This window comes from Sinohyriopsis cumingii, chromosome 5, assembly GCF_028554795.1.
Source record: "Sinohyriopsis cumingii isolate HCF-2022 chromosome 5, ASM2855479v2, whole genome shotgun sequence".
Classification (NCBI taxonomy): domain Eukaryota; kingdom Metazoa; phylum Mollusca; class Bivalvia; order Unionida; family Unionidae; genus Sinohyriopsis; species Sinohyriopsis cumingii.
The window spans coordinates 21,826,805-21,842,435 of NC_142965.1; the positions used below are offsets into that span (position 1 = coordinate 21,826,805).

The window sequence follows — 15,631 nt, forward strand, 5'->3', positions numbered from 1 at the left end:
CGATTACTTGTTTGATTATGGGAAGTCGGTCCTGTGGAAATATTCCCCTGCCCAAAATAATTAGCCAATTACTAGGAGCAAACCGCACGGAGTAAAGTGTTAGTGAGTTTCCACGATGCCATGGTTTACTTCTGGTGACTTCAGGTCAGAGCCGCATGAGTGTCTCTTTCGTTCCATAATCCCTATTAAAATCTAGTGGTGTACATTGGTTGTGTGATTCCAGGTGCAGTATTTATGATTGGAGGCTGGTAAATTACACAATGGAATAAACGAGAAGGGACTGTTCTGTCGTCGGCAGGTACCGTTTATGTCGCCATGGTGGCAAATGTGATTCAGTTTTACAGGCGAAATGTGGCTCAAAACCATAATTTGGCGTGAAATGCTGACTGTACGGAAAGTCGATGAAGAGAAACCATGCTGATGTGCGGTTGATAGACGACTTGTATTGATTAGAGTAAAATTTATGCATAGAATGGACACGTTGGGCTTTCTAATCTACAACAGAAGTTGTGTGGAAGTCTTTGGAATTAGGGGAAACTTATGACTTCTAGCGGAATCGCGCCAGGGTTTGACACCACTCGGTCAAGCAAAAACCCCATGGTTGTAACATAACTTTGGAACTCATTCGGATTACTCGGAACTATTGGAATTGACAGTACATTAGATCTTTAGGATTTCATTCACTATTCTGAAAGTTATTTGTAATTTTTTCACTTTGTACTTGTAAAAATTATATTTTTAATTATAGAAAAAGTTGTTGGGTTTTGCACTTTCTAGTTACTTGTTTTAAAACCGTATAGTTGTAACAAGATTACGTTTGTCTTGATTATCATTTTATGTTTCACTGTACGAATATCCAGTAGATTACGTTTGTTGTTGTTGTTGTTGTAGGGTTTAACGCCATTTGTCCGCTCAAGGTGGTATAACGGTACCAATTGCGCAAGTCCAGGTGGGCGGAGCTTAAGGTGTAGGAACATTGTATTTCGAAATAAACAACAAAACTAGCTGTGAATGGTGCATTATGTAAGAGTTGTACTTTCTGTTAGGCTTAAAAAAGTTGTGCCTCCTGGCAACATGTGAGATTATGTTAATTCCTACCTAGATGATATTTTGTATTTTTTTATTATTTTTTTTTAAAATGTGGTACACGGCTTAAACTGTCTTTCTTGACTAAATAACTCTTACCCGTGTCTAGTTCCAGCAGAGTTATCTCTCTTAAATGCAATTGAGTACCTGGTGTTGTTCTTGTCAAATTGACAATCTAACACTGCTCTCTAGAACAGTGTGTGACATGCACGCTAAAGTAGGATAGAAAATATATTTATTTCCCCAAACATTAGTATTAAGGTCTATGGAAAAACAATTGGTACCGTGATACCAGGTAAGCTATACACTGTATATGTTGGCCAGTATAATGGTGGAGGAAGAATCTGGAAAACCCCCGGAAAGAATCACCAACCCACGAGAAGCTACTGGCAAAATTTCTCACGTACCCACATTGGCCGAACCCGATACTCGAACACAAGCAGACAGAGGTGAGATAGCAGGGATCCGTAACGGTGAGCGCTTTAGACCGCTCGGCCACTCGGGGTCCCGTAGATTACGTTTGTATGATAATTTAATTTAGTCATTTAGGCATAATAGATGTTTTATTTTATTAAAAAACAGACGAATATGTAGATTGTAAATATTAAAAACTTATTCAGAATTCTTACTACTGAAATTTATACTTTCAAGATATAGAATATTTGCGAGTTATGATGATGTTATTTTTTGTGGGGTGGGAGGAGATTTTTCATAATACACAAAATTATGGCAGTTTGGGTGTAGTTTTCGGCTACAACGGTGAGATGATGACACACGTTAGCATATTTATTCTCTCTCTGTCTCTGTCTGTCTATATGTTGTCTGTCTGTCTGTCTGTCTGTCTGTCTGTCTCTCTCTCTCTCACACACACACACATACACGAGTGTTTGTAAACAATGTTTTATATAATATTGTTATTGAGGGATAATAATAAAAGTTGCAAAAAAGCATAAGTTTTAAAGTAAACAGAAACTATTGCTTGTAAATAAAAGAATACTTTGTGCTAGTCTCTCTCCCTCTCTCTCTCTCTCTCTCTCTCTCTCTCTCAATCGAGAAAGCTGATGGCAAGATGTTCACCCATTTTAAGATGATTCCATAAGTTTCTTGCTATAAGTATCATCGATTTGTTTTGTTTTTTTTATTTTAAGAAAAAATTGTTCATATATAAATTTTCAAGTTCCCTTTTTTTGTGTTTGAATTGGTTGGAAGAGCCATATCCGTTTATGCGCAGAGTTAAGTGTTTTGCATTTGGAAACACCGTCAGGGAACCCGCATTCTTTTAATCCAGACTCAGATTTGTCTTAATTGTTTCTTATGTTGAAACTATACCAAGGTTTGTTTGATTCATCGCTTCAGTGCCGTTGAGTTTTAGTATTGTGGATGTATTTTCATCGATTCATTAGATTAATTTATCAAACAGTTGGTTAAATATTTCGATTATGTAGTTGCAAGAACTGCGTCCTTGCCAACAGGGGGTGGGTGTAAAGAACAAGGTATATGACATTAGCCATCTATTGCAATAAAGGCTAATTTTTGTCTTTGCTGCTAAACAGCAGTTTATTTTATGATTGTTAACATCAACTTAACAGGATAAGGTATTTTATTTTTACCCATCAGAACCATCAAACAGAGTCGATATATATTTAGGATGTCCAGTTGCATGTTCGAGGATCTCTTGTTTTCTAACATATCCATTTCTCTCCAAATAATTTAGAACACAAAATATTACTTTGTAATTTTAAGTACACTCGTCGAAAACTATGTTTGACTGTCGGATAGTTTATTTTTGAGACGGTTTAACACTATAGTAACAACCAAGTTGCTAAACAGTCACAGAGCAGTTTTTGAAAACTGAATGAACAATATTAAACAGCTCACGCTCGAAATTTGCAAACCAAATTTAATGTTTAAATTGTAGTACAAGTCATATGGCTCATGTATGCACAGTTACTCATTTTAAATTAAATATAAATTGTTCTTTTAACATTTAACACTAAGTTTCTTTAACCCAAGTCTATTCAGTCCTGATTATTCAATGCTCTACACCGTAAATGTCACCAAGAAACTTCCAGAAGAAAATTATTTATCACTATGGACTTTTACAATGGTGGCCATGTACTAAACTTGGGTCAAAGTAAGAGTGCATTGAGTGGAATTGTCACAATCGAGGGTAGTACAAATTTGTTTTCAATATGCATAGCTTTCATTGAGACATTACAGCATGTGACATTCGGTCATGATTGTACTGGATCATACCTTTAGGTTCAATTTGTCCAAACATTTCTACATACTTTAACATTGATTTTGCCATATGCACCTTTTGGAGCATCTAAATAATGACCATCCAAAGGAATATGGATTAATATGAAACCAAATGAAGTGAATACTTGCCACTTAAAGGTACGTAGAATCAAATTCTAAAAAATGACACCTATTACTTACTGAAATAGTTGGTATTGAATGCCTACATGACCCATGTGACTTGTACTATAGAACTGCCAGAAGGTTCAGTGTAATCACTAAAATGTTAAAGTGACCAGGCCTTAGATCTCACATAGCTAACATTAGCCAACATTTACTTGGAAAAGAAATGGATACAATATTTTCTGCACAGAGATGTGGTGGATTGCTTTAAATGTTTAAATATTTGAATGAACTGAATAATTTTTCTTCAGATTTTGATCAATGATATGCTTTACTTTAGTTGGATGCAGTTAGGGTTATAAGCCACAGAGAGTACAGGAGAAAACATGCATGAAAGCAAACCACAGATTGTGTAATTTTTTATTTTGAGAATATTTTATTTTGACACTTCAACCAATAATCATTCAAAACTTGTATTGCTTGGATGAAATATCAACAAAGCAGACAATTCAATTTTATAGGCAGGTTTTTGATGTGATTAATTAGTTAGGTTTTTGTGATGTCAATAGCCATTGTTTTAGGATATCCTTTTGAAGATAGCTTCATTTAATTTGGTATATAACTTTCTCTTCTAAAATATGACCATGATTTTAACCGAAATATCAAAGTCACTGGTCTTAATCTCCATGAGCATATGGAAATTTTGTAAGAAAAGACCTTCAGTAATACCTTTATAACATGATTTAACCATCTAGTATGGTCGGTACCCCAACATAAAGTCTTAAACATGATGATGAATAAAGACCAAGTTTTCACATCAGCTGAATGGGGGATGACTTTAGACTATCCAGATGTAAATCTTCCCTGTTGTATTTTCAGTTGGGACTAATTTGAAGCCATGTTCTTAATATCACTTTTTGTGCTTGATTCTATTATTGATTATGCATGCAAGAAGGTTGATACAAGGATTTAGTTTAGATATCAATTACATAGTAAGAATATCATATATGGTGAAAACTAAAATTTCCATGGACTTTGTTTTTAAAATCTTGCAATTTCTCAGAATCTATTCTAAAATGGATGGTTGCAAGAATCACACAAATTGTGTAAAAATCATGCTGAAAAATCAACAGAGTGCATGAAATTTGCACATCATATTTTTCAAGTTTTACCTTTATTTCATCCCTAACTTCCCCAATGTTCAGAAAAATGTCACCATTTTCATATGTAGGGGGAATTTCTCAGCTAAATTTTCAATTCTAGAATAGACATTGGTTGTTACACATATTTCCAAAATTTAGAAGTTATGTCTTAACAGAAAAAGTGTGTAAGTTTATTTCTTCAGATTATTTGCATCACAAATGCTAAAGTGTGATGAGAAAATTATATGTAATCCAGATGCTTGTTCATTGGTCTCACTAGGGTTTTAAAACTAGGAGTCTAGGACTCTTAGATTGTTAAAAATATGAGTCCCAACAGCAAAAGTTGCATTCCCCTCTCAGAAGCCAATTGTGCATACCTGAAGTGGCTAAATGTTCAGATAAAAGCCAGTGGTGGTTGCCATAGTGTTTAAGTTTCCAAACAATTTACACCAATGACATCTATCTCTTTGTACATCAGAGTGACACTGAATTTTGTCAATCCAAGGAAAGGTCTTATTTTAAACACTAAGCCATACATCACACATTCATACAGTTGGCTCCTGTTAAATCTGAACTATTAGTTCTAGCAACTTTATCACACTTCTGAATATCATTACAATCTTTATTAATTTGCCATTTAACCCCAAAATACTTATCCAAATTTGCAAACTATTTTGTCTAAATCAGAACACATCTTAATTTTGAGGTCACATGCACTACTTATTCGACTACACTCGGAAACAAACACAATAATGAAAGCTAAGTTGTTCATTTGATGTACTCTTATAATGACCATATGTACGTTGCTGGATCTTTCTTCATCTGAATTCAGTCATTGTAAATATCAGCATATTTTCCCACCAGTCAGCAGCTTGCCAAAGTCTTTGACCTCGCCACCTTACTATAGCATCATGTTCTTTTGATGTACTCTTATAATGACAACATGCACATCAGGGGGTCTTTCAACCACTGAATTCTGTCATGATTGTACATATCAGCACAGTTAAAATGATAAACACATTTTCACATTCAGCAGGTGTTTGAAAAGCAAGACTGGCAAGCCTTTGAATTTGCCACCCAGCTATTTCATGCATACAGAGGACTCCTGCATGATTTTCTGCATCCCAGATAAGAAAATCTGCATCCAGATATGCATGATTAAGCATTACCAAGACCTCTGTTGTTCATGAAGCCATTTCAGAAAAATCATTTTAGAGCAAAAAAGGTATTGGATTGTCCAATATTATGGGGCCTAGTGGTTAAAGCGTCCGATACAGGCGGTCGTGTGTTCAGTCTCTGGCCGAGTCATACCAAAGACTTGCAAAAATGGTACTGGCAGCTGCCTCACTTGGTGCTCAGCATTAAGAGGTTAATGTTAGGACTGGTCGGTCTAGTGTCAGGATAATGTGACTGGGTGGGACATCATGCTTCATGTCTGCGGCATGATTCCCCAGTGGTAGACATCACTATAAACTGTCACACTGCAGACATCATAGTGATATGACTAAGAATTTGTTAAAGCTATGTCAAAAAATCCAAATCACACACACACACCAATATTATGGGACCCATATGTCTTCATCAGGCCTCCTCATGTACTGGAGTGAAACAGTGACTTGTTGACATCAGGAACTGGAGTGAAACAGTGACTTGTTGACCTCAGGAACTGAAGGGAAATAGTGACTTGTTGACATCAGGAACTGGAGTAAAACAGTGACTTGTTGACTTCAGGAACTGGAGTGAAAGTGACTAGCTGACATCAGGGGCTGGAGTGAAACAGTGTCTAGCTGACACTAGGAACTGGAGCGAAACAGTGACTTGTTGACTTCAGAAACTGGAGTGAAACAATGACTTGTTGACTTCAGGAACTGGAGTGAAACAGTGACTAGCTGACATCAGGAACTGGAGTGAAACTGTGACATGTTGACATCAGGAACTGGAGTGAAACAATGACTAGCTGACATCAGGTACTGGAGTGAAACAGTGACTAGCTAACATCAGGAACTGGAGTGAAACAGTGACTAGTTGACACACACAGATACATACACATAAACAAAAATACTTATACATATACATGTACAGGTATACAGATACTGTACACATATACACATACATATATATGTATACAGGTATAGATACACGTGTTCATACAGATACATACATACATGTGCATATACACATTGTTATGACTCTGAGGTCATAAACTAAGTAACAGAAAGAAGTAAAACCAAAAAGTTTTTAAAAAACTTAACAAATAATATAATTATCAAAGTTAGAAATGAAAATGTGAGAGGAACTTATGAAGTGAATCCAAAATACTCCTGATAAAGGTCCATGAACATCTCAAAGAATGGAAGTTAGATAAAAATTTCTAGATTTGAACTGTACTGGTCTGCGAAGAATCATGATGTTGTCATGATGGCATTGTCCAGAACACCTTCGAATAATTAACAACAGTTCCAGAATAATATTATAGTTCAGATAATGAGCACTTTCTATTTCCACTGAACAGTCCAAAGAAATGTTTTTCCTCTCGAATAATATTTAAGTACAACATAAAACACAACTACAGACTTCCAACAGGAACACAAGAAATGAGACTGACTCTAAAATAAGATGAACCTGATTGCTCAGTTCTTTCCTTATATATACAACTTCTGTTGTATTTCACAATATACTCCACGTGACATATCTTACTACTGAATTTGTCTTGAAATTGCCTATTCATTTGACCTAGCCCAACCAGTAGAAAGTTACTGAAATTTAGAACTGTCCAAACCCCATCAGCCAATGAAAAATTAGCCATTAGGTCTTATCATTAAGATTATTATTATTAATTCTCAGCACAACATCTTTTGATAGATCCTGTGTAATTGTATGCTCTTAACAGAAACTGTCAGGTAGGCTATATCTAACTAAAGATAATCTGTAAAATTTAAAGCCATGAATAAAAATGACAAAAATTAAATAAAAATCATGTACCAATTATAGATATACATAAAAACACACACATGCAAATATACATATACATATGCACACACACACACACACACACACACACACACACACACACATATATAGATATACATGTACACAGTGATATATACATATACACATAGATACACATACAGATATACACATACATATATAAGATACACATACACATAAATATACACATACAGATACACATAGTGATATACACATACAGATATAAGATACTCATACACATACAGATATACACATATTGATATACACATGTACATACATATTCACTTACAGATATACACATATATACATACAGATATCATATTGACATACACAAATACACATACAGATATACACATATTGATACATATATACATACAGATATTCACCTATCGACATACACATATACACATAAGACACATATTGACATATATACATATACAGATATACACATATTGATATACACATATGTACATACATATACATATACAGCTATACACATACATATACACATACAGATATACACATATTGACATACATATACACATGCAGATATACATATATCAATATACACATATATATACATATGCACATACATACACATTGATATACACATATATATACATATACACATACATACACATATCGATATATTAAAGTGGCACATGCACAATTGTGCGCATGCCACTATAATTAAACTCAACAACAAAAATATCAATATACACATATACATATTCAGATTGCTATCCTCTTACTCTAACATCTATTTTTCAAGTTGGCAACTTTGAAATTCAAAGCATATGGATGCAAACAAAAAACATTGCATGCATGTGTTATCTTGTTTAGTTTCTACCATGTAGCTTGCAACATGTTATCTTCCGTTTAGTACTAAAGTTGTATCATGAATAAGAAATCTGTAATCACCTTATGTACATTTTCATTTTAATTTTTGTTTTCAGATTAATCACCATTCTTATAAGGGTACAGAAAAAGCAACAAGATGAGTGAGCAACTGAAATTCATAGTTCAGGAGCTGAACAAAGAGCCCTTTAGTAAGAGCTACAATATGATATCCTTTGATGGACTGGAGCCCCTCCAGCTTCTACAAGTTTTGAATGATGTCCTCTCAGAAATAGACCCAAAGGTATGATGTATTGAACATCTAGACTCTTGTCTTAATTAACAAATACAGGTAAGTTGTCATGGAGAAAAATGCAAGGATCTGGATAAAGACCCTAGGGTCAAACACCTTGACCCTGACTATTTCTACTGATTGTTTCCCCTTGCAAAAATATCTTATATATGATTTATAAGTCACTTAAAATTCATCACTGATAATGGGTGTATGAATGATGCATAGGTGAATGATTATGATTTGATTTGCAAATTAGGCATTTCACTTGCTAATGAAATATACTTACAAGTGAACTGTAAGCCATTCACTTATTACACTTATAGGTCACTTAGAATTCAACAACAATGATTCATCACAAGTGCACAGCAGAATGTGTTAAATGAAATAAGCTTCTCTTATTTGTCATAGCAAGTTTAAAATCATTACAAAATTGTACAGTAATTCCCTTTAGATCAAGAGTACATGCAGAGTTCATTAATTTTGTGTAAATTGTTTTCTAGCATGCCTCACAATTAGTCATTATTTACCTTCCAACCAGCTAAATAGCACAGTGATTAGTCACATGACCTTAGTGCAGTTTTATAGTACTTGAATGTGTACATTCTTGTTTCAGCACAAAATTGACATCCGAGAGGAGAGTCCTGACCAGACGGCTGTCAGAGTGTTCAGTCTTTTGAGAGTGTTGAAATACAAACCTCCAACTGAGTAAGTCTTATTAGGTTAAAGTGGACAGTGGGAAAAAAAAATGTGTTACTGGAATAGTGAAGTATCTTTTTTTGATTTATTACTACACTCAAAAAATTCTGAAATACAAAGTAGCAAGTAGCACATTGCTGTCTGTTGTATGGTTTTAATACTTGGTGAAAAATTGGGTCAGGAATTTCATGTATATTGTATCCTGTGATGTTACAAAATATATGCTAGGGTATAGAATTTGTATGAAAATGATAAAAAGTCTAAATAACAGTCATTGGTTACTTTTATTGTTCGTACTTTGAGAAGATTATCATGACATCACTAATAAGTTTAGTTTCTGTAAGTATGTGAGTGGCTGATGAGGCCAATTTGTGCTTTGAATTTTGGCACACTGGACAGGAAATGCCACTTGGGTTTCCTTGATCAACTGAGGATTTGCTGCAGTTCTGATATTTATATTGCTCGTGTGTCTGCACTGCCTCTGCAGTTTTCCTCCTTTCAAAGCCTGTAGGGTGAGACTGTGCCAGGTTCCCACATGATGTCTTCCAAATATGAGGGTCTGTTTCAAGTGTTTCCAGGATGACTTGAGGAAATCTTTGATGCATTTCTTCTGACCACCCTAATATTGACTTTCCTCCTTCAACTCACCATACAAGATCTCTACTAGTTGGGCATCTGACATCCCGATGAAGTGGTCAGATCCTCTAAACTGTTACTTTATAAGCAGAATGTTGATGCTAAGAATACTTGTCTTTGGAATGCATGCTGATGTGATGACCTCAGTGTCTTGCCATCTTATCTTCATCAGTTTCCTCAAGCAACTTATGTGAAAATTATTTAGCTCGTTGGCATGGTGTCTGTACACCATCTCGGTTTTGTAAGCATACAGCTTGGTTGGCTTGTTAGACCTTTAGTTTTGTTTGTAGATTGATGTCTCTGCACTCCCAGATATCTGCACATAGTCAGCCAAAGACCACACTTGCTTCAACAATTCTGGCTCTTATTATATTGTCGATGTGGACTGCATATGACAGTGCACTGAAGAGATAGGTCAGTTGACCACTGCTTGTAGGGTCTGGCTAGTTAATGTGATAATAGGGATTACAAAAGGCTTTCCAGGTGCAGATTCGTGCAGTACCTCTGTCATCTTGATACCATTGTGTGACTGAATTTGTCACAAGCTGAAAAGAAATGGTCAATACTGTATTGCATGTCAGACCCCGATATGATATTTCGCAGACTATCATCCGCAAATAGGAGATTGTGAACAGTCACTTCCCTTTTGAAAGAGCCATCCCTGGGTCCTAAGTTTGTGTTACTGGAACAGCTCTTGTAGCCACACTGGGCAGGGTTTGAAGTACAGAGCATTATGTAGCAAATTTGCTACCAGTTTTATGGTCTTGATACTTGGTGAAAAATCTGGTAGAGAATTTTTGCCACCAAGGATTTTCAAATATAAGATCATGGTAATAATACTCTTGCCTTGTGGTAAGCAATTTTGCCTGATGGTAGTAACACTCTTACCACCTGGTAAGCAATTGTGTCTGATGGTAATAACACTTTTGCCTTGTGGTAATAACACCTGCCTCGTGGTAAGCAATTTTGCCTCATGTTAGGAACATGTCTGCCCCAAGACAATAACATTTTGCCTAATGGCAAGCAATTTTGTCTCATGGTAATAACACTTGCCTCATGGTAAGCAGTTTTGTTTCATGGTAATAACACTTTTGCCTCATGGTAAGCAGTTTTGTTTCATGGTAATAACACTTTTGCCTCATCATAATAACAATCTTGCCTCATGCTAAGCAATTTTTACTCATGACGGTAATAACACATTTACCTGATGGTAAGCAATTTAGCTACTGTCTCAGAAAATTGGTAGGAATAATGATGTTTTACCAACTACTCTACACTTAATTCAAACCCTGCTATGGCATTAACATGTAAACATGGACACACACACACACACACACACACACACACAGACACACACAGACACACACACACACACACACACACACACACACACACATCTTTATTATATCGTCAAATGATTCTGAATCAACAGATTGCCCTCCTGTCAAACAGAGATCATCCTGTTTGACAGAAATGTATCCGTTTAAAAATGTAATTGTTCCAAGAATTAATACATGTAGCTTGTTAGAGGTAAGTGCTAACCAGAAGTGTCTGGAAAATAAAGTCTGTTTGTGTCATTAACTTGCACAGTAAGTCAAAATAGCACCATAAAATGCAACGACATGGGAGGCTGACAAATAGAGGAGAAACATTTTGTCAGTGAAATTTTATTGGACTTGAATATTATCACCAAAATAAAATTGATTACATTTATTGTGAAGCTAATAATTTAAATTGATCTTTTCCATTCACACTGTGTGCTAAGCAGAGAGAGTGAGTTTTTGGTCAGAAATAATTTTGTACACATTTGTTCACATCAAGCATCTAGGAAGGTTAGAATGGAGTTATGCAGTAAATTTATTTGATAATGAAACTAATTGCTAACACAGTAGATGAAAGGTTTATTTTAGTCATTTAATATTTATATAAAAACGTCCAGAAAATTGTTTCTTGTTCTGTCTTTGATATGTGTTGTCACTTTACTCAGGGCTGTTCCTTTTAAGTATAAACGATGTCCTTGGAAGATCTTAAAAATTATATGCCAGGGTACTCTGATTATTCAAAGACTTGATACAAATATGACATGAATGTATAATTTGCATCTGTTGGTGACTACTCACATTAAAGGTGCCTTTCTTGGATCACAAGTATATTTTACTGGAACAGCCCTCGTATAAACACATGCAATGCTTCAGAACACTTTGTATTTATTCTCTATCATATTTGATTATACCATCTATCTTATAAGACAAGTCCAACTGCAGATTGCACAGAACCAAATCTACCATCACACAGTGCACTGGCAGATCTGGGTTCGTGCAGTTTGTTTGGAATAATCAGTAGAACAATCAACATAGACCCTGATCTGCATGTATATTATGCTATGGCAGATCAGGATCTTTGTTCTTTGAAGTTTGACTCGACTTAGAAGAAAATATATATGGTAGGTTATCACTCAAGTCAGCAAAATGATGTAATGCTGTATAACAGTTTGCATTTATTTTCAATCATTAACACAGGTCTTTTTTCTGTTTCACATTTCAGTGACGTGTAAGTATGGTTTTATGTTCATATTCTTTCAAGGCTTATTGGTTTTTACTTATTATGCACACTGTACAAACTGTACAAACTGTTTGGTGCTTTTACTTTTTGCTTTATACTACATCGCTAATAAAGTTGATCTATACAGCAGAAAAATTCTAATTCTATTTTATTATGATTCACCTATTTTTGGTGCTTATATGCAGGGTTTGAAAATTCACTAAATGTTCATTGAGAACTGACCTGGGTTTATCTTTCATGAAAATAATTTTCTGTTGAGAATATTGCTGACTAAATTGTTCTTTGATAATCGATACTTTCTACTTTTTCTGTTAGTTTTAATCAAGTTTGTACAATCACTTTATACTCACTCATCAATAGTAAACAAACTTGCCTCAGTTTGTAATTACTTATGACTTGTGTTAGAAGGGTCACAGAATAAGTTTTAGAAAATGGCCTTTCATTTATTGCAATTATGCCATTAACTTTAATATTGCTGTAATTGTATCTGGTTGAGTAGAAGTTTATTCTTAGTAAAATGGTTGGTACTTGCCTGACTGGGTGAGTGGACATTTAGAATATTTCAACCTCTGATATGCATGTTACTTCATGTATTACTACTTTTGCATCAGTTTGGCAACATTTGAGTCCTTAATGGTTTAAGTTTTGTATGTGACATCCTTTTTGGTAATTAATGCCATTGAGTTTAACATATGCCATTTTTATTTACTCTGAAGCATTTATGTAAGCAAAATATCTGGATCAATTCATCTAATTAAAAAAACTTATCCATTTTAATTGTTATTGATGTTTTTCTGTTTTACAACTAGAGCACAGTTTACACATTGCTTCTTGTGTTTTGCATGTATTTTTCTGCTACAGCGGTGAATTGGACTTACTTGCCTTTTTAAAATATTTTCTTCTGGCGATGAAGCTTAGCTTTAATTTTATCAGCACAACACACATTTTGTAGAGATGATATAAACCAGTGCACTACTAGTGTCATTTGCACGAGTCAGTCTTTGTTTGAAATGTTGGGTAGGTGTGAGTAGTGTATAAATCCTCTAGGGGTACAATGACATTTTGAAATACACAAAGCCTTTGATAATTCCTCTAAGGGTACAGATGAGATTTTGAAATACACAGAGCCTTTTATAAATCCTCCTGGGATACAGATGCGATTTTGAAACACACAAAGCCTTTTGATAAATCCTCTAAGGGTATGATGAGATTTTGAAATATACAGATCCATTGATAAATCCTCTAGAGGTACAGATGAGACTTTGAAATATACAGATCCAGTGATAAATCCTCTAGAGGTACAGATGAGACTTTGAAATATACAGATCCAGTGATAAATCCTCTAGAGGTACAGATGAGACTTTGAAATATACAGGTCCAGTGATAAATCCTCTAGAGGTACAGATGAGACTTTGAAATACACAGATCCATTGATAAATCCTCTAGAGGTACAGATGAGATTTTGAAATACACAGATCCATTGATAAACCTTCTAGGTGTACAGATGAGATTTTGAAATACACAGAGCCTTTGATAAATCCTCTAGAGGTAGAAATGAAATTTAGAAAATACAAAGGACCTTTGATAAATGCTTTAGGGGTACAGATGAAATTTAGAAAAAATGCAAAGAGCCTCCTTTGATAAGTCCTCTAAGGGTACAGATGAAATTTAGAAATACACATAGCCTTTGAATAATCCTCTAGGAGTACCGATGAAATTTAGAAATACAAAGAGCCTTTGATAAATACTTTAGGGGTACATTGAGATTTTGAAATACACAAAGCCTTTGATAAGGCCTCTAAAGGTATGATGAGATTTTAAAATCCAGAGATCCATTGATAAATCCTCTAGGGCTACTGATGAAATTTAGAAATACAAAGAGCCTTTGATAAATCCTCTAGTGGTACAGATGAAATTTAGAAATACACATATCCTTTGATAAATTCTCTAAGGGTACACATGAAATTTAGAAATACACACAGCCATTGATAAATCCTCTAGGGGTAGAGATGAAATTTAGAAATACTCAAACCTCTTGATAAATACTCCAGGGGTACCTATGGGATTTTAAAATACACAGAGCCCTTGATAAGTGCTCTAGGAATACAGATGAGATTTTGAAATACACAGAGTCCTTAATAAATACTCTAGGAATACAGACAAGATTTTGAAATACACAGCTCCTGATACAGTATTTGCATATTTTAAAAACTTAGAAGGATTTCTTTAATGCATGCAGAATACATAAAACAGTTACATTTTAAGCATTTAATATAATTATGTTAGCATATTTCTCTGTAAGTACAGTCAATGATTTATAATGCCATATTGGAACAGTATAAACTGTGTACTCCAGGTAATGTGTACTTATTAAGAGTGAGAACAGTCATCAAATAGAAGTGTAATCTACCCCACCTGGTGTTATTCTTTTAGAGTCTAATATTTTGGAGAAATGACCACTCTCAAGACTGAATTGGGTGAAGCTGGCTCAACTAGGGAGAATTGAGCGTAAAAAGTCAAAAGATGTATGATGTTGAAAGAGTTACTTTAAATGTCTGTTTTTGTGAATTTTCATATGATATCATTAGATACTTAGGTATGGTGTTCAAAGCCATCACTTTAAATTTCTGTTTTTGTGTATTTTCTTGTCATGTGATTAAATTACTGATGAGTTACTGTTAAAACTTTTTAAAACTATTCAATTTTTTAAAATATTTTGCTTCACTACTATTGTTGTACATGTATAACTGTTACATGAAATGAACTTCAGACATAGGTTGCAGTAAAAATTGGTCAGGGTTTCCATAGTAACAGTCTTTTCATATGTTGACTGAAATATTTGGAAATATAATTAATTAAATTTGTAATGGATCCAAATAATTCATAATTTGCTTGCAGTTGGGCTAAAATGTTAAATCTTTTATATTATTTTTTAAGGATCATGTGTGCATTTTTATTAGGAATTCCTGAGTTAGCTAGTATGTAATTCTTTGGTAGAAAGTCCAGTTAGATTTGTAATATTTTG

The 15,631-nt window shown here is 34.5% G+C and overlaps 1 protein-coding gene across 1 annotated transcript in view; it reads left to right on the forward strand.

Moving 5' to 3' along the window:
• The first annotated feature begins 2,326 nt into the window (after nucleotides 1-2,326).
• The window catches only part of LOC149798765 (intraflagellar transport protein 81 homolog), a 62,949-nt gene continuing 49,644 nt past the window's right edge, over nucleotides 2,327-15,631 (forward strand). Inside the window, exons 1-3 of the mRNA XM_089957642.1 lie at nucleotides 2,327-2,419; nucleotides 8,537-8,721; nucleotides 9,326-9,417. Of these exons, the coding sequence (XP_089813768.1) occupies nucleotides 8,578-8,721; nucleotides 9,326-9,417 (236 nt within the window). The 5' untranslated portion in view covers nucleotides 2,327-2,419; nucleotides 8,537-8,577. The remainder of the gene's footprint in view (nucleotides 2,420-8,536; nucleotides 8,722-9,325; nucleotides 9,418-15,631) is intronic.